The following is a 17,914-nucleotide window of genomic DNA, read 5'->3' as shown; positions in this document are numbered from 1 at the left end:
AAGTAGGTGCTTGAGTGATAGCTGTGGATGTCTGAAAGGTACTGGCCGTGTCTGGAAATGAAGTGATGGTTGTAATCAAGGTGCCACGGGTGCTGAGTGCTGTTAACAAGGTTTTCCTAGTAGTTAGAGAAGGGGTAGGAGTAGAGGTAGACACGATTGTTGGGGTCGGAGACTGGGTTGCGTGGGTACTTGCAGCGGTAGGGATAGCCCTTTTTGTGGTACCAGTCACAGAGGAGATCGGAGTGTCTAGAGTTGTGTGGGTTGTTGGGACAAAGGAAGGGGGCGGGGTTATGGTTGTGGGAGATTTCCCCGGAGTGGTGGTACTGGGAGAAGTGGTCACGGCTGAAGTGACTCTCTTGGTAGTTGTCACGGGATAAGTACTGGTAATGGCTGTCCGTGGCTTCTCTGTCACAGGAGCGGTGGTGTAAGAGCTGGTGAGGGACACTTGGGTCTGTGTCATGCAGGTGGTGGTGGGGTAAGTGGTAGTGATTACAAGGTTCGTCGGATTGATGCACTCTGTCGTGCCCATATAGACAATCACGGTAGGTGGAGTGGTCTCAACCTTGAAGACAAACTTGGACATGGGGATTGTTGAGGTGTTGGAATTGATTGGCGATTTGAGCAACGTTTCAGAAATGGATTTCAAGTGGGGGGAGGTGGTGATAGTCATAGGTCTGTGTTCCCTGCTATCTGGAGTGGGAGAAATTTCGGAGGTACTCAGTGGCCGCCTTGCTGGGCCTTGAGAGTGTGGGGAGTTGCTGAGAGCAGCGTGCAAAAGCGCATTAGAGGTGGATGTGGCCACGGCTGAAGCTCCTGTATTGGCAGTAGAACAGAGGAATTCATCGGTAGGTCGCTTTGTCGCCATAACACCACATAGGTTACTCACTACCCCATTTTCCAGGTACATGCCACAGAGGTAGGAAGTGCCACCAGTTCCTCCCGAATCAGAGGCAGTTTGGGGCTGGGGTCTTTCAAGGTTCTAAAGGCCAACATATGTCTTCCCCCCTGGGCAGCCTCCCCAAGGGGCGTTGGGTTGGGGGCGCGCTTAATCCCTTGCCCACCTGTCTGAGTACTGACCTTGCAGCCCTGGAACGGCCGACCTGAGCACGCAGGTTCAGCAGAAGGTCCTGTCTCCTCCCATCGGTACTCCCAACCCTTCTTCCTCACACACCCCAAAGTCCTTGTCCCTTCCGGTTCTCTGCGCCACCCCCGCCCCCTCTGGCCCACCTCTGCCCGTCTCCCTGTGACCCACTGCTGTCTGGGCTGACTCTCCTCTTTGGAGAGAGAGAGAGAACCCAGCCAATCCTGGGCTGAGGGTGGGGACACATCATGGAATTTGGGAGACGAGGGGTCAGAGAGCAGAAAGTTGCAAAGAGAATAACAAAGGGAAAAGCAGAGATTGAAGCTCAGACTTCATTGAGTTTGAGGACAAGGAGAGAGGATCACACACAGGCTGAGGAACAGGACAGAAAAGGAAATTTCCAGAAAGAGATACCTTGGCAGGCAGGCATGGGTCCTGAAGACCTTAAGGTGTAGCAGTGAGTGTTAATAATAAAAATAGCTATATTTTCCATCACCTATTCTATTTCGGCCAAGGAATTAGTTAGTTTACAAATATGAGCCCCTCCCTCTACAGATGTTGTCATCCCCATCTTACAGGTGATACAAGTGAGAGTCAAAGATCTCATAGTGCTGAGGGTGACTGGCGCCACGGCGGCTGCTCGCAGGAAGCACCCAGACCTCCTGTCCACTCGGGGGCAGCTTTCTCAACTCAGACTCAGCACATCTTCGCTCTGAGAGCTGGGGTTCGCTACTCAGCTTAGCTGGGGTGTCAGGGAGATAGGGGAGGGGAATATGAAGGTTCCTGGCCCAGAGCCCTTATAGCCAGGAGGCGGCCCTGGAGATAAGTGAGAGGGTGGACCAGAGGACCTCTGTGTTGGGAAGGTCTAAGGTTGGGGTTCAGGAGCAGACATTGGGGGGCAGAGGGAAGGGAAATGAAGAGGAATTCCGAGGTTCCAAAGGGGTGGGAGAGAGAAAGAGCAGGACCCCACACCAGGTGGTCTCAGAACCACCCTTTGGGAGCCATCAGGCGCTCCCCCCACAACCCTGCCAATGACAGCTGTGCCCAGAAACATAGGCTAGGTCGGGGTGGGAGAGTTAGGGGCAGGGCTGGAGGAGGGGGCACTGGGACCAAAGGTGTAGACTCCCCAGAGAGAGGAGGGGGCCCCAGGGGCAGAGCCAGGGACCCTCAGGAGGGCTGAACCGATGGAAGTAAAGGGAGGGATAGAATCCAGGGTGGAGGAAGCATCAGTGCTGGGGAGCAGGGGCAACAAGAGGAAGAGGGCTCAGAAAACTGAGTCAAAGTGGGAAGAGCACTCTTTCAGAAACAGGTGATCCCATCCTTTTGATGCACGCGCGGACTCGGCCCCAGGTGTGGAGCAGCACCGCTGGACCCAGCTTCCCTCTCCTCCCCCCCCGCCTACAGCTCTCCCTGCACCAAGAGCTCCGAGGGGCCCCTCCTCAGCCTCCCCTTAGATCTCAGAGCCACCGCCCCCCCACACACCCCTGTCCTGGAACGTCAGGAGGGTCTCCCCAGCCCTCCCCACCTCGCTCCCTCACCTGTGGCCCCCAGGGAGACCCTGAGCATCCAGAGGCAGAGGAGCCGGAGCAGCTGCATGGGTCTGGTGCAGAGCAGGCTGGAAGCAGGACCAGCGCCGGAACGATGTGTACAGTAGCACCCAGCTGGAAGTTATCTGCCCGCTGGGTGTGAGGGCTGAGCATAGGTAGCTTTACCTTTGTACCGCCCTTTGCCCCGCTGTTCCCCCCTTCTCCCTGTATCTGGCACTGCTGCAGGAAGAAAGGACTTTCTAGAAGATAAGACAAGCCCAGGAAGTGTCAGCCGGGAAGAGCTCCACCCGCAGCCTGCCTGGCCCACTCACAGCAGTTCCCAGGACATTGCCCTGCTCTGCCCTTCCCTTGCCCCCAGCCAAGAACTAGAAAAACTGGACAGAGAATACGCTTGGCCAAGACCTTGCACGCTGGAGTCTGGGGCCTCTCCTTAGTTTCATTCCCAGCTGCAGGGGGCGGGGAGAGATGAAAACTTGTTCTTCTTCACTGCCTCTGCCACTCACTCTTCCCCATCTCCATCCTGCCCTTAGCATGACTCTGGGGCTATGACTCCACCACCAGTACCAGGGAACAATGCAGAATTCCATCAGAAGTCATTTCAATATCTGAGGACTTGGGCCAGGTCCCAGAAAAGGAAACACAGATGGCTAGTGGAAACGATCAAACAAAATGACTAGCTTGGACCCAGCAGATTAGCAAGTGTTAGGAACTTTGATTCTATCCAGTGCTGGGAAAAGTGGAAAAATAAACACTCTTACCCAGCTGGTGGGAGTGTAAGGGGGTTGTGCTGGTTTAAAAAGGCAATTTGGGGACTTACCTCGTGGTCCAGCGGTTAAGACTCTGAGCTCCCAATGCAGGGGGCCCAGGTTCGAACCCTGGGCAGGGAACTAGATCCAGCATGGCACAACTAAGAGCCTGCATGCAGTAAACTAAATGGTCTACAGTCCACAACTAAAGATCCCACACGCCGAACCGAAGATCCCATGTGCCACAACTAAGACCTGGCATGGCCAAATAAAAAAATTTTTTTTAAAAGAAAGGCAATTTGGTGGCATCTGTTAAAATTTTAAATGCATGCTCGAGGACCCAGTAATTCCACCTTTCCATCTCTCTGTTCAAGAATCACTTCAAGGAGGCATTCATGAGAGTGTTTATTGCCATCCAGTTTGTCGCATTTCCGATAGAAATTGGAAACAACCCAAATTGCCCTCCATAGGAAACTAGAATGACTATGGACAAATCACACTATAGGCTACCATGTTCAAATAAAAAATAATGGTACCATCATGGCAAGACTCTTGGAACGTCTTGTTCAGTGAAACCAGTAGAAACAGCCTTCTTAAAACGCACACATGTATGTCTCCTATGAATACACAAACACACACACACACATACACATACATACATACATAAGTGCATTCAAACTTTGGAAGGAGGCTCACCTACTCCAATAACAGGGGTAAGTTTAGCTCAGAGAAGCATGAATGAACTAAGATTGGGAATGATTGTCAGGCAACTTTGGCTGTATCTGTAGTTTTTCCTTTGACAAACATTATCTCTTTGACCAAACTCTAGCCTGGCTCCTCTGAGTCCCCCTCCTCACTAAGCCTCAACCCTGAACTATAAAGACTTGAACAGATACTACCATAGTTTCTAACCGCTCAAGGCCCCATCCCTATGATGACCCCAGCCCTCCTTAAAGTGCTTGCCTAAGAAAACTTAAGGCTGTCAAAAGACCTTACTCTTTGTTCCAGCCAACAACTGAAGACAGGGCTCCTGTCTCCTAGCCTTTATGGAGGGTAGGAGCCTAAATTTATAAGTGCCAGGTAGCAAATCGAGATGGGTTTCATGTGGACCACTCACCTCTTTTTGTAATTTTTCACTTTCCCAACACTGCTGAGCCCTTGCCTGACCTCTTGCCTATACCCTTACTCTCCCTTTAAAATGTCACTTTTGTGCAACTCGAAGTAGAGTTCACTTTATGCTAGACTCTTTTTCCTATGGCAATAGTATATTATGGATTAAAATCTGTCCTTACCACTTTAATGTCTGGCTTTGTTTACCTTTGACAACTTGGAGACTATATGATGTTTTTTTGTTTATTTGTTTGGGTTTTTTTTTGCGGTACGCGGGCCTCTCACTGTTGTGGCCTCTCCCGTCGCGGAGCACAGGCTCCGGACGCGCAGGCTCAGCGGCCATGGCTCACAGGCCCAGCCGCTCCGCGGCATGTGGGATCCTCCCGGACCGGGGCACGAACCCGTGTCCCCTGCATCGGCAGGCGGACTCTCAACCACTGCGCCACCAGGGAAGCCCTATATGATGGTTTTTTAAAAAATAATTTAGAGGAGGATTCTGGGGAGGTTGTGGGCTAGGACACACCAGGAATCCATCTCCCCACCAAGACAAAAATTGCATTAGCAGAATCTGTCTGATGTAACTATTTCAGAATTCTAGAGTCTGTTGAAGACTTGACGCTTCCGGGGGAAGAGCTGGATGGTAAATTGCAAATTTCAGTTAATTTTGGTCAATTTTAGCTCCTTAGCACAGTAGCAGCTACCCATTCAACACCTCCAGCCACATAGCAGGTAGCTATGCACGTGTTCCAGGAGTTGCTTGCACATAGCTTGTGGTAGGCAAAAAGGTCTATGTACAAATATCAGGGATCTATGTTCTAATTCACTGATTGCTGCTTCCGGTCACATAAGTTCAGGAAAACAGGGAGATAGCCACTGTTGTTGCACCTCCCCCTCCCTTCTTGCAAGAACTTCCCCCTCCATCTGAAATGACTTCTGGGTGATTTAAAGGGCCAACACCCCTCCCCCCCCTTCATTTTTTGCCTTCTCCCCTTTTGGGATTCAGTCATTAAAGACTAGGACATTCAGAAACTACTGCATATATGGGGAAAATTAGAAAGTGGCCATGCATGCCCAGGGGAAGGATTAAAACAGACCCGAGAAGACCTTAATCTGCACATTATCCTGATCCTTGGCACAGACACAGACCACAATGATCAAAAAATAAACAAAAACAAAACAAAAAACCCGGCAGACTCTAGGGAAGGAGAATCTGATTTCCAGAGTTGCCACACTATCCGATTCAAATGTTTATTGTTCAACGAATGTTAGCAAATGTTAGCAAACCAAATTCAACATTACATTAAAAGGATCACACACCATGATAAAGTGGGATTTATTCTAGGGATGCAAGAATGGTTCAACATCTGCAAATCAATCAACATGATACACCACATTAACAAAATGAAAGATAAAAATCATATGGTCATCTCATTAGATGCAGGAAAAGCACTTGACAAAACTCAACAACCTAAGAGTTTTTTAAAATCTCTCAACGAGGGCTTCCCTGGTGGCGCAGTGGTTGAGAGTCCGCCTGCCGATGCAGGGGACACGGGTTTGTGCCCCGGTCTGGGAAGATCCCACATGCCGCGAAGCGACTGGGCCCGTGAGCCATGGCCGCTGAGCCTGCGCGTCCGGAGACTGTGCTCCGCAACGGGAGAGGCCACAACAGTGAGAGGCCCACGTACTGCAAAAAAACGAAAACAAACAAACAAACAAAAACCCCATAGCATTGGAAGGCCTAGGGAAAGCAATTAGGCAAGAAAAAGAAATAAAAGCCATCCAAATTGCAAAGGAAGAAGTAAAACTGTCACTAGTTGCAAATGACATGATTTTCTGTATAGAAAACCCCGAAGACTCCACCAAAAACTACTAGAAAAAAGTAAATGAATACAGTAAAATGCAAGGAATGAAGTCAATATCCAAAAATCTGTTGCATTTCTATATCCTAACAACAAACTAACAGAAAGAGAAATTAAGTAAACAATCCCATTTATAGTGATTAAAAAAAAGCCTAGGAATAGATTTAACCAAGGAAGTGAAAGACCTGCACAATGAAAACTGTAAGACATTGTTGAAAGAAATTGAAGAAGACACAAAGAAATAGAAATAGAAAGATATGTCTTCATGCCCCGTATAGGTTTCCCCAAGTTCCCTTCAGTTTACCTCAGTGTGCCATACACATGTTTAAAAAAAAAAAAAAAAAAAAGGTATTTTGTTCTCATGGATTAGAATTCACATTGTTAAAAAGTTCATACCGGGCTTCCCTGGTGGCGCAGTGGTTGAGAGTCCACCTGCCGATGCAGGGGACACAGGTTTGTGCCCTGGTCTGGGAAGATCCCACATGCCACGGAGCTGCTGGGCCCGTGAGCCATGGCCGCTGAGCCTGCGCATCAAAGCCTGTGCTCCGCAAGGGGAGAGGCCACAACAGTGAGAGGCCCGCGTAACGCAAAAAAAAAAAACACAAAAAAAGTTCATACTACCTAAAGCAATCTACAGATTCAGTGTAATCCCTATCAAAACCCCAACGATGTTTTTCACAAAATAGAACCAAAAGTTCTAAAATTTATAAGGAACTACAAAAGACTCCACCAATCTGTTCTCTGTTTCAATGAGCTTTGGTTTTGTTTTAGATTCCACATATAAGTGAGATCATACAGGACTTGTCATTTTCTGTCTGAGTTATTTCACTTAGCATAATGCCCTCGAGGTCCATCCACGTTGTTACAAATGTTGGGATTCCCTTCTTTGTATGGCTGAATAATATTAGATTGTGTATATATATACCACATTTCCTTTTCCATTCATCCATTGATGGACATTCAGTTTCTTTCCATGTCTTGGCTATTGTAAATAATGCTGCAATGAATATGAGCGTGCAGGTATCTTTTCAAGTTAGTGGGTTTTTTTCCTTTGATAAATACCCAACAGTGGAAATGCTAGATCCAGTAGATCCATTTACTATGGTAGTTCTACTTTTGATTTTTTGAGGATCCTCCATACTGTTTTCCATAGTGATTGCACCAATTTACCTTCCCACCAAGAGTACACAGGGGATCCCTCTTCTCCACATCCTCTCCAACACTTGTTGTTTCTTGTCTTTTGGATAATAGCCATTATAGCAGGTGTGAAGTGGTATCTCGTTGTGGTTCGGATTTGCACTTCCCTGATGATGTGACGTGGAGCACATTTTCACGTACCTGTTGGCTATCTGTGTGTCTGTAGTATGTTTATGATATAGGAATGTCATGGGTAAAATGTTTTCAATATAGTTTTTGAAATTTCTGTTTCCACGTGAAATTTGTTCCTTGTGCAGTGTTTTCCATCAGTTGATATCCCCCTCCCTCGGCCCGGCTCATCTCTCCTTCCTTGTTTGTTTCACGTATCCATAGTGATTCCTAGGATAGAATCGAGTGCCTAGATCACACTGTTCAGGAACCTAAGATCATAAGGTGCCATTTCAAGTGGCAGCCAGTTCTGTTCTTAACTTTCATTTTGACAGTTTTATTTTAGTACCACCGTTCCTATAAATCCATTATAAGGTTTATGATTTAATGCGAACACTCTAGCCTGAGAAAAGAAAGTGGGGGGGGGAAGAGAACAAGAATTTGCCAGTTTCTGTGTGCAGTATGACTTGATATTATTGCCATCATTTTCTTTCTTATGAGGACTAACACCCTATTTAATTTAAGTATGGGATTTATCGTCTTAGGAGGAATGCTCACATTAAGTTAGAGAAATGAATGCCACCATTTATAGATTTATGAGTTAAAAAAAAAAACTCACAGGGCTTCCCTGGTGGCGCAGTGGTCGGGGGGTCCGCCTCCCGATGCAGGGGACACGGGTTCGTGCCCCGGTCCGGGAAGATCCCACATGCCGCGGAGCTGCTGGGCCCGTGAGCCGTGGCCGCTGAGCCTGCGCGTCCGGAGCCTGTGCTCCGCGACGGGAGAGGCCACAGCAGCGAGAGGCCCGCGTACCGCAAAAACAAAAACAAAACAAAAAATCAAAAAACAAAGCAAAACTCACAGAAAGCTTGTACAAATATTTCTCACGTGGCAATAGATTTCTGAGGATTGCATATAAGGAAGACCAGGTCAGCTTGAGGACATTTCTGAAGGTTCAACAAAATGATATCAACTCAAGGAAACTGAATCTCGCTTTTCCCTGACATTTATTTCTTCTTTTACTCAGTCTTCTTCCTAAAGTCTGTTGTATTAGGAAGCTCCGTTAACACTAGTCTACCCCATACAGTCAGGCCAGGAACGACTATTGCTTTCCTATAAATACAGAGGGTGCTATTGGCCTGCTACTTATAATGCCAACAGAATACTGAACAGTAAACACTCACCTAAAACATGATTGAAGCTTTGGGCCACAGCTAATGGAACTGAAAGAACTATTTGTTGAGCTTCTCAGACCATAACCTGTCACTCAGTTTTCACTTCCTGTTAGTTATACTCTTGCTGCTTCCAAGCTCTTGGTTTTCTGGGGGTTTTTTGGTTTTTTGGTTGTTTGGTTTTTTGTCTTTGTTTTCTGGTTGGAAAAGTTGCTTTTGTAAGAGTATGTATTTATACGTACAAATTTGCTCTTAAGGTTTGTTTTTGTTCATCTGTTTAAGAAATTAATGCACAAGTCTTCTTCTGGCTTTGGAGAACTTCAGTTCTTGCTGAGTTTCAATCCTGATATCTAGATCAACTTCCACCTCGAACCATGCTAGTAAATGTTTTTGGCTCCAAACCTTAGGAATGTTTTAGAAATTAAAACTGGTGTTTCCCTGTTGGTGACCTTAAAGACTATGCTTAGGAGTTTTAATAGTTCTATTCTCTAACTGCAGTTTTAAGTAGCTACAGCATGACTTGTCTTGGTGAATTTGTTAAAGTGTGCATTTTATTCAAAAGTAAAATTTAAGACAAAACATATACTAAACACACAGATGTCTAGAAAACCTGGCTTGTGGTACGTATGATGGATTACTAAACAACTGTTATAGGTAGCTTTTGTGTCACACTTTTCATTCCTGGGTATTGTTTTTACAATTCAGTTCCACTTTTATGATGTGAATAAATACCATATTTAAAAAATATTACTAGGCCAGTACCATTCTTATACTTTATACTACAGGAAATTTAATTTAATGGGTTTAAAATGAGTCCATTGTTGATGAGACTATAAAAAGCAAACTACTTCTTCTCAAGTTTACATGGAACATTCGCCAAGATAGACTACATCCTGGGCTTTACAACACACCTGAACAAATTTAAAGTAGAAATCATACAATGTCTGCTCTCAGATGACAACGGAATTAAACTAGAAATCACTAATAGAAAGATAACTGGAAAAACATCAAACTATGTGGAGATTAAACAACACACTTCTACATAACACATGAGACAAAGAACTCTCAAGAGAAACTTTAAGATATTTTGAAGTAAATGAAAATGAAAACACAACTTATCAAAATTTGTGGAATGCAGTGAAAGCAGTGCTTAGATGGAAATGTATAGCATTGAATGCATATATTAGAAAAGAAGATCTAAAATTAATCATCTAAGTTTCCACCTTAGGAAACTAAAAAAAAAAAAAGAGCAAATTAAATCCAGAGTCAGCAGAAGAAAAGAAACAATAAGAATTAAAGAAGTCAATGAAATTGACAACAGGAAATCAAGAGAGAAAAATCAGGAATTCCCTCGTGGCACAGTGGTTAAGAATCCGCCTGCCAATGCAGGGGACACGGGTTCGATCCCTGGTCCAGGAAGATCCCACATGCTGCGGAGCAACTAAGCCCATGCGCCACAACTACTGAGCCTGCGCTCTAGAGCCCGCGAGCCACAACTACTGAAGACCGCACGCCCTAGAGCCCACGCGCCACAACTACTGGAGCCGGCATGCTGCAACTACTGAAGCCCTCACACCTAGAGCCCGTGCTCTGCAACAAGAGAAGCCACCACAATGAGAAGCCCGTGCACCGCAACGAAGATTAGCCCCTGCTCACCACAACTAGAGAAAGCCCAGGCGCAGCAACGAAGACCCAACGCAGCCAAGGATATAAAAAATAAACTAAAATTTTAAAAAGGAGAGAAAAATCAATGTAACCGAAATCTAGTTCTTTGAAAAGATCAATCAAATCGATAAGACTCTAGCCTGGCTCGCTAAGAAAAAAAGAGAAAGGACACAAGCTACTAACATAGAAACGAAAGAGGGGACATCACTACAGATCCCCTGGACATTAAAAAGATTTTAAAGGAATACTAAGAACGACTCTATGCCCACAAGTTTGATAACCCAGATGAAATGGACCAGTTTTCTTTTTGGTTCGAAAACTAACCCCCATACACGCAGGGCAAGGAGAGACTGAAGAAAGAGGCAGACCACTCCAGACTGGTAGGTGGCAGTTCTAATGAGCAAGGGAACTTACCAGGCTTGTGTTGGGCTGCTCACAGAGGAGTAGTTTTCTGCACCCACTTGCCAAATCTTAAAAGTTTCTATACAAGCCTCACCGGGGTTCAGTCACTGTCTAGACGGTCTCAACAGCACATTTCTCTCTCAAGGTTGCGTCCTCGAAAACGGCTCCCGCTTTGAGGACAGTGGGGAGAGTGTATATTCCAAGCACAGGTTGGGGGCGGGGTGGGTGAGGAGCTTCTGATTGTCCAGGTCCAGATCTTGGGTCAAAACACAAAGAGCCCCATGATCTAAACCACTGATTTACTAAGTCCCCTAGGTCGGGGGGTCGGATCACTCAGGGTGTTCACTTGTGTCTTCATGTGATTTAATAAGATGGCACATTGGCAGGCTCATTAGGTATGAACACACAATGTTCTGTTTGGATAATGGCACAGATGCCTCCTTGTAAGGCAGTAATAATGTTCAAGACCCTTCTTTTTTGGAGGACAGCCTTTCTCTTTAGAGATGTTTCAGCGTTCAGTAAGGACAAGCTTTGTTTGTTGTCACTTAAGCCTTGCTGGGTGAATTTAGTAAGGACTATAATGTCCTCCAGGACAACGGAGGGAACAAAGTCAGCAGCCAAATGATTCTACGTGTAGGAAACAGAACGTGCCCACCTGGTCTTGAGGAGAGGGAGGCTGGCAGCTTTAGGAACTTGACCTGGTTGTACATACCGTACAAGTTGGGTGGGGGAGTTAGCACTGTCAGATGGGCTGGGGGCTGGATATGCCAGACCAGGACCCCCACCTTCTCCCCTCAGTGGTGTGTGTTCCATTCCAGGTACTGAGAGTTTCAACAGGTCCAGCTTGTAGCAGGACAATGGGATCCCAGTGGAGACTGAGTAGTTGCTCCTCACCCAAGGGTGTGAAGTAATTCACCCATCCTGGTGGGATATCTCATCGCAAATTCCAGTAGATAATGCCTTTCCCAGGCACGATGCCGCTTGGTATTCTCAACAGCAGAGCACATTGAACCACGGTGACAGTCAGGGCAATGCCTGTCTCCCACCACTTTCACCCCTTTACCGTGTTGGGTGTCTTGACAGGGGTCCCCACTCTGGCATGTGGGGTATCGGGCCTTACTGGTTGATCATTTCAATATGTAAAATCATTTAAATGTATTAACTGATTAAATAGTACTTTAGTCCACCCAGCCAAGGTGGTTTTTACCTGTTAGTAATTTAATCTGCTACTTATTAAATATTAATTTCATTATTTTTTACCAACCCTGCTACTTGCAGGTTATAGGGGAGAGGGATCCTCCATTCAACATTACGTTCTTTTGCCCAGTCTTTCACATCATGACCTTTGAAACGTGACTCCCGATCACTGTCTGTTCAACAAGGGTGTCCATACATGGCACTCAGCTTCTCTAATCCACTAATGGTGGCACCTGGTTTGCAAGGAGACAGGGAAAACTTGGGTTAAGCCAGACACAGTGCGCATACAAACCAGGGCAGGTTTAGAGCCCCCACTCTGAGGGGGGAGGCTGATATAATCAATTTGCCAATCCCTCACCAACTGGAATTCTAGTGGTGGCCCCGGACTCTTTTGGTGGTTGCCTTGGGTGTTGTTTAGAACTCTCAGGATATGCTGTTACTGCATTATCCAAGTCACTGTATTTCAAGGGCAATCCAGCATCCTTGATGATACACCACCCCACCTAGGCACTGAGGTGGCCACTCTTTCTGCTGTGGTACCCAATCTACTGTATCTACCGAAGTGTCAGTTGCTAGGGCTCATATCCAAGCTAGGGCATCAGCTTCATGATTGCCAGGGTGTGTCAATGCCTTAGGAGCTGGGATGTGGGAAACAGTGAGGACTGCCTCAGGCTCTTGCGGGTGAACCAAAATGTCCCTTCACACATCCTGACCCCATAAGTGCCCACTCATGAATCATTCACCCCTTGGCTTCCCCTTGCCCAAGCCACAGGGTTAATCTCTTTAGAACAGCCCAGCACAAAGGGCTAACCACCAGGGCTCATGAATGATCACCAGTCAAACTGCTCTGAGTTCCGGCCATTGGCGGCTGTGGTTTAGTCCCTTCCGAGAGATCCACCTGGAGGAGCATGTGTACACTGCTAGGAGCTGCTGCTCTGTGGGGGTATATGCGGTTTCTGTCCCCTTCCAGAGCTGGGACCAAAATCCTAGGAGGACTTTCCCCTTCCCTTGTCTCTGCCCCAGTGTCTGACCCATGCCTTCTGGTGTCACAGACACATCTAACTCAAATGACCGCCCTACTTAGGCGATACCCAGAGCTACTTCACTAGTATTTTGCCTTCTCAAAAGTAGTTTCCTGCTCGGATCCCCAGTCCCATGCATACCTTTCTTTACCTGGAAGCATAGAGGTGGAGGCACTGTGCCAGGTGGCGAATAAAAGTCCTCTTAAAACCCCCAAATCCCTGCAAAGCCTTGCATCTCCTTTATATTCTTAGGGGTTGTATAGGCTTGCATCTTACCCAACACAGCTTCTGGGACAACACATCTCTCACTCGACCGAACGACTCCAAAAACCTTACAGCTGTGCTTGGGCCTTGAATTTTCTGTGGGTTCACCGCCCAACTCCCTCACAGGTGTTCCAACAAAGCCTGCATAGTGTCCTGCACCGGAGGCAAGTCTCCACACGTTAACATTAACCATCCATGTAATTGGCCCATTCTACTGGGGTGGGGAAGGAGAACAGGGACAGGTTTGGTATTAACCATCCCATGACATATGTGCAGGTAGCCTCGGGGAGCACTTGAAAGGTTCCCTGTTTTCCCTCCCAGGTGAAGACAAATTGATCTTGTGACTCAGTGGCCAGGGGAGAACTGATAAAGGCATTTGCTAAGTACCCATTTACCATGTGTACTGGACTCCTATACAGTGCATACTGTCCATGCACTCCCAGGACCATGGCTAAGGTGTCTAGGATGGTGGTGATGTAAGGCTCAGCCCCACAGATGGGAAGCGCTACCTTGTTCAGTTCTCCGCTGTCCAGCGTCATCCACGTGAACCATCTGGCTTTTTTACCAGGCATCCTGGGTGGCTGAAAGCACTGTGGGCGGGGCGTAAAATACCCACGCAGTGCGGTTTATGGACACCTTCTCCTATCTCCTTATGCCCCGCCCCCAGGCAACTCATATGGCTTGACAGTTACCACTCTTTGAGGGAAGGGCAAGCTTACCAGCTCCCAGTTGCTGTTTCCCCTCAGCACTGGTTGGATTCACACAGAAGCGGAAATCACAGATAGAGGTTGCAGCGTTTGACCTTGTAGGATGCCAAGGCTTATGTTCTCTGTATTAGAGAGATAAAAACTTCATATTCTCTGGGAGTAGAATACCCAATTTTCAGCGTCAAAAGGACCTTCCTGATCATGACTGTTTACCCTCCCTAACAGGCGGGGGACCAGAAAACGGAGGGTGTCCATTGAGCACCACCACCCGCCAGAGCTGTCACATTTTGTTTATTTCCAGGAGACCCGTGAACAGTGAGCTCAACGTGAGGGCTTTGATTGCCTCCGAGAGCCCTCACCTGGAGGCAATCCTGATCTGCCTCCTATACCCGGGGTGTGGGAGGCACCCACCCCAAAGAGAACTGTATCCCTGATGTCTCTGCTGGAACAGGCAGGGCATCGGGGATGCTAGGGGCAGATGGGTCAGGTCTGAGCTGTTGTTTGGGTTTTAAGGCTTTCTACAGGTTGACCCACCCAGCAATGTGTTGTCGGTCCATCTGTTCAGGTGAGGTTCCCACAGCCATGGGGTCAAACACATTTGTTTCCAGGTTTCTTCCCCAACCCTTTACAGCCAATTAGGATAGCCCTTTTGGCTTTCTGAGCTCCCTCCTAGTCTCTGGTCTTTCCCAGGGCCTGTGTCCATTCCTGGGATTTGTCAGTTTCCCCTAGATCAGCAATGGATTGCCAAACATCATCAGGGACTTCCCTGGTGGTCCAGTGGTTAAGACTCTGTGCTCCCAATGCAGGGGGCATGGGTTTGATCCCTGGCAGGGGACCTAAGATCCCGCATGCCTCACAGTGTGACCAAAAAAAAAAAACAAAATTTTTTTTTCTTTAAATAAGTATCTTGTGTCACAACTGGGCTCAGCATGGCCACATCCCACTCCAGGTGGTGGGGGCAGACGAGAGCATCTTAACTCATTCCTGCAGTGAATGTGGCTCAATCAGGGCCTTCAAAGACAGGGGCATAGACTGCCTGTCTCATTCCCAACTCCCTCAGAATTTGTTGTACCTCATCTATACATTTCCAGGGCCCCATATGCCCAGGGAGGTCCCTGTCATTGGGCAAGCCTCCCCACAGGAGAGAATAAGCCAATCTATAAGGGAGTGAGGACCTGAACCCTCCCGCCAAGCCCAGCACCACGCAGGCGCTGTCGGAGGGTAGAGTGTCTGATGTCGTTCATCTTCTCTGCTTCCTGCCCAGTCAAAGAAACCATAGCTGCTCATAGCCCACGGCTGCACCGACCGTGCCTGGTAACTTTCCCTGGCCTTTGGCTGGAATTTAGCACCTGTATCCATAAGCTCAGCGGGTGTGTATTCTTTCATCATGAGCCTTTCCTGGATTGGGGGCTCCTGTCCCTAACCCTGGTCGGGGTTGCTGTGGCTGTGCTTTTGTTTTCCTTTATATGTGGTTGGAGTCATAGTTACACAACTTTGTGAATCTACTAAAAACTACTGAATTGTACACTTTAAAAGGGTGAATTGGGTAGTATATCTCAATAAATAAATGTTTTTAAAAACTAGTGAAGATCGGGTAGGGGTGGGGGTGAGAAAAAAACTAGAAAATATTGTTCTCACGAGCCTTTTATGAAAATAAAAAATACTAAAATAAAAAAGTCAGCCAACCAAGAGATAAGTGGACAAACTACTAACTCTGATCACCGAATCTCTCTAACTGATGAAGTAAAACTAAAAACAATATGAGGATTATAGTTAAAAGATAATGAATACATTATAAAATCTAATGACGTAAAAATACGTATTGTTCATTGGCAGGGAAAAGGAAGTTCAAGTATGATTTCCTTACCTTCTACAGCTGGAGATTTACAGACATCATTGAAAGCTGATTAACCAGTAATGAACTTATAAAACGACTAAACAGTACAAAGGTAAATATTAAGAAAGATAATAAGATAAACAATAAGGTACTACTGTATAGCACAGGGAACTCCATTCAATATCTTAATGAAAAAGAATGTGAAAAAGATTATATATGTGTATGACTGAATCACTTTGTTATACACCAGACTCTAACACAACATTGTAAATCAACTACACTAAAAAATTAAAAACAAAAAGATAATAAGTACAAACAAAGGGAGTGAAGGATGGGAAGGCAGAAGAAGAAAAGTATATTGATCTAATTATTGCTCACAGCAGGGAATTCATTCCAAAAGAAACAGAATTACAGCTACTGTATAAGTTACATATTCTATAACAGTAACCATAGTAAAATAATTTAATATTCCAAATTATCAGAAGAAACGAACACAAAAGAAAGCAGAGCCCAAACAATAAAAGTGTTTTTAAGTTATAAAGCATGGAGGGGGGGGAAATGTGAGGAAAAAAAAAAAGCTGTCATATAAACAAAAGAAAATGAATTAAGCTCACCTACTTTTTAAAAAGACTTTAACGAAAAGGAAAACCCAACTCTACTGCATACAAAAGACACATCTCAAAGTGATTCAGAAACTTTAAAAAAATATTTTAATTATATTAGAGTGTAGTTGATTTACAATGTTGTGTTAGTTTCAGGTATACAGCAAAGTGATTCAATTATAAATACTTATATCATTCTTTTTTAGGTTCTTTTCTTGATTCAGAAACTTTTGATGGCCAAAAGTTTCCTAGGCAAATGCAAACAAGAAAGTGAAGGTCATAATATTGAGTTATTCTTTTTGTATTATAATAGTATTCTTTTATTCCTTACTTCCTTTCTATAAATTTTTATTATCTTTCTTTGGAATATCTGCCAAGGCATCCAAGGCTCACAGTTTTGGCAATCTGTGTGCCAGCAATTAGAGCACAATGTTCTGAAAATAGCAAAGATCCAGTATGTTGATTCACAGACATAGTTGCAATACAAAGGGAAAGAGGAAAAATCCAAGGACTGAACTATATCCTGGTTTCAGTCCTTACATTAAAATTACATTGAGATATAACATTGTACAACTTCATTTTTAACCTTATTTGCCATGCCTTAGAATCTTTTCTAACTAAAAATCAAACAGAAACCCCACAGAAGAATATGGTTCGGTGTTGCTCTGGTAACCCATGCAATTTGTGTGCAGGCCTATAAATTATTAATCTGAATCTATAATTTTATATTTCAAGATGCCTCCACCTATCACTCATCTCAGATTAAATGAAACCGAAAATAAACATGCAAAGCTTCCCCATCCAAACTGAGATCATAGAGTAACACATAAAGTATATAAAGTATCAAATCCAAACATTTTAATGTTGTACTGTGTGCATTCCCCAATTATAGTGTATAATTCCTACTATACTTCTCATTTTTGTTGAAAAATGCAGTAAGTATCCATTTTAAAATATACCAAAAAGGGCTTCCCTGGTGGCGCAGTGGTTGAGAGTCCGCCTGCCGATGCAGGGGACACGGGTTTGTGCCCCAGTCCGGGAAGATCCCACAGGCCGCGGAGCGGCTGGGCCCGTGAGCCATGGCCGCTGAGCCTGCGCGTCCGGAGCCTGCGCTCTGCAACGGGAGAGGCCACAACAGTGAGAGGTCCGCGTACCGCAAACAAACAAACAAACAAATTATCATACAGTAAAATTGACTTTTTGGTGTACAATGCAATGAATTTTAACACTGGTCTAGATCCACGCAGCCACCGCTACAATCAGAACACAAAACAATTCTCCCAGTCCAGAAACCTCCCTCCGTGCTCTCTTTGCTGTCACAACCTCCTCTTCCCACCCCTAACTTCTGAAAACTCCTGATCTGTCCACTATCCCTGAGCTTTGTGAGAATGTCACATAAAT

The 17,914-nt window shown here is 45.7% G+C and overlaps 2 protein-coding genes across 2 annotated transcripts in view; both read right to left on the bottom strand.

Moving 5' to 3' along the window:
* Positions 1-2,716, bottom strand: part of MUC12 (mucin 12, cell surface associated) — a 32,765-nt gene extending 30,049 nt beyond the window's left edge. The window contains exon 1 of the mRNA XM_065892509.1: positions 2,620-2,716. Coding sequence (XP_065748581.1) covers positions 2,620-2,677 — 58 coding nt within the window. The 5' untranslated portion in view covers positions 2,678-2,716. The remainder of the gene's footprint in view (positions 1-2,619) is intronic.
* On the bottom strand, positions 117-865 carry LOC136134565 (mucin-3A-like). Its single transcript, XM_065892225.1, has 2 exons — positions 223-865; positions 117-172 (listed from the first exon to the last, which is right to left on the bottom strand). Exons 1-2 carry the CDS (start codon positions 863-865, stop codon positions 117-119), a joined length of 699 nt encoding a protein of 232 aa, XP_065748297.1.
* Positions 2,717-17,914: the final 15,198 nt, after the last annotated feature.

This window comes from Phocoena phocoena, chromosome 15 (genome assembly GCF_963924675.1).
Source record: "Phocoena phocoena chromosome 15, mPhoPho1.1, whole genome shotgun sequence".
Lineage (NCBI taxonomy): Eukaryota > Metazoa > Chordata > Mammalia > Artiodactyla > Phocoenidae > Phocoena > Phocoena phocoena.
Note: the sequence above shows the minus strand (reverse complement) of the source record. Positions and strands in the feature narration are given on the sequence as shown.

Excerpts from the sequence above, each read along its gene's own strand:
- LOC136134565 (XM_065892225.1), bottom strand. The coding sequence starts at position 865 with ATGGCGACAAAGCGACCTACCGATGAATTCCTCTGTTCTACTGCCAAT. Across the intron at positions 173-222 it reads TCCGATCTCCTCTGTGACTG|TCTCCGACCCCAACAATCGT; the intron begins GTACCACAAAAA and ends CACGCAACCCAG.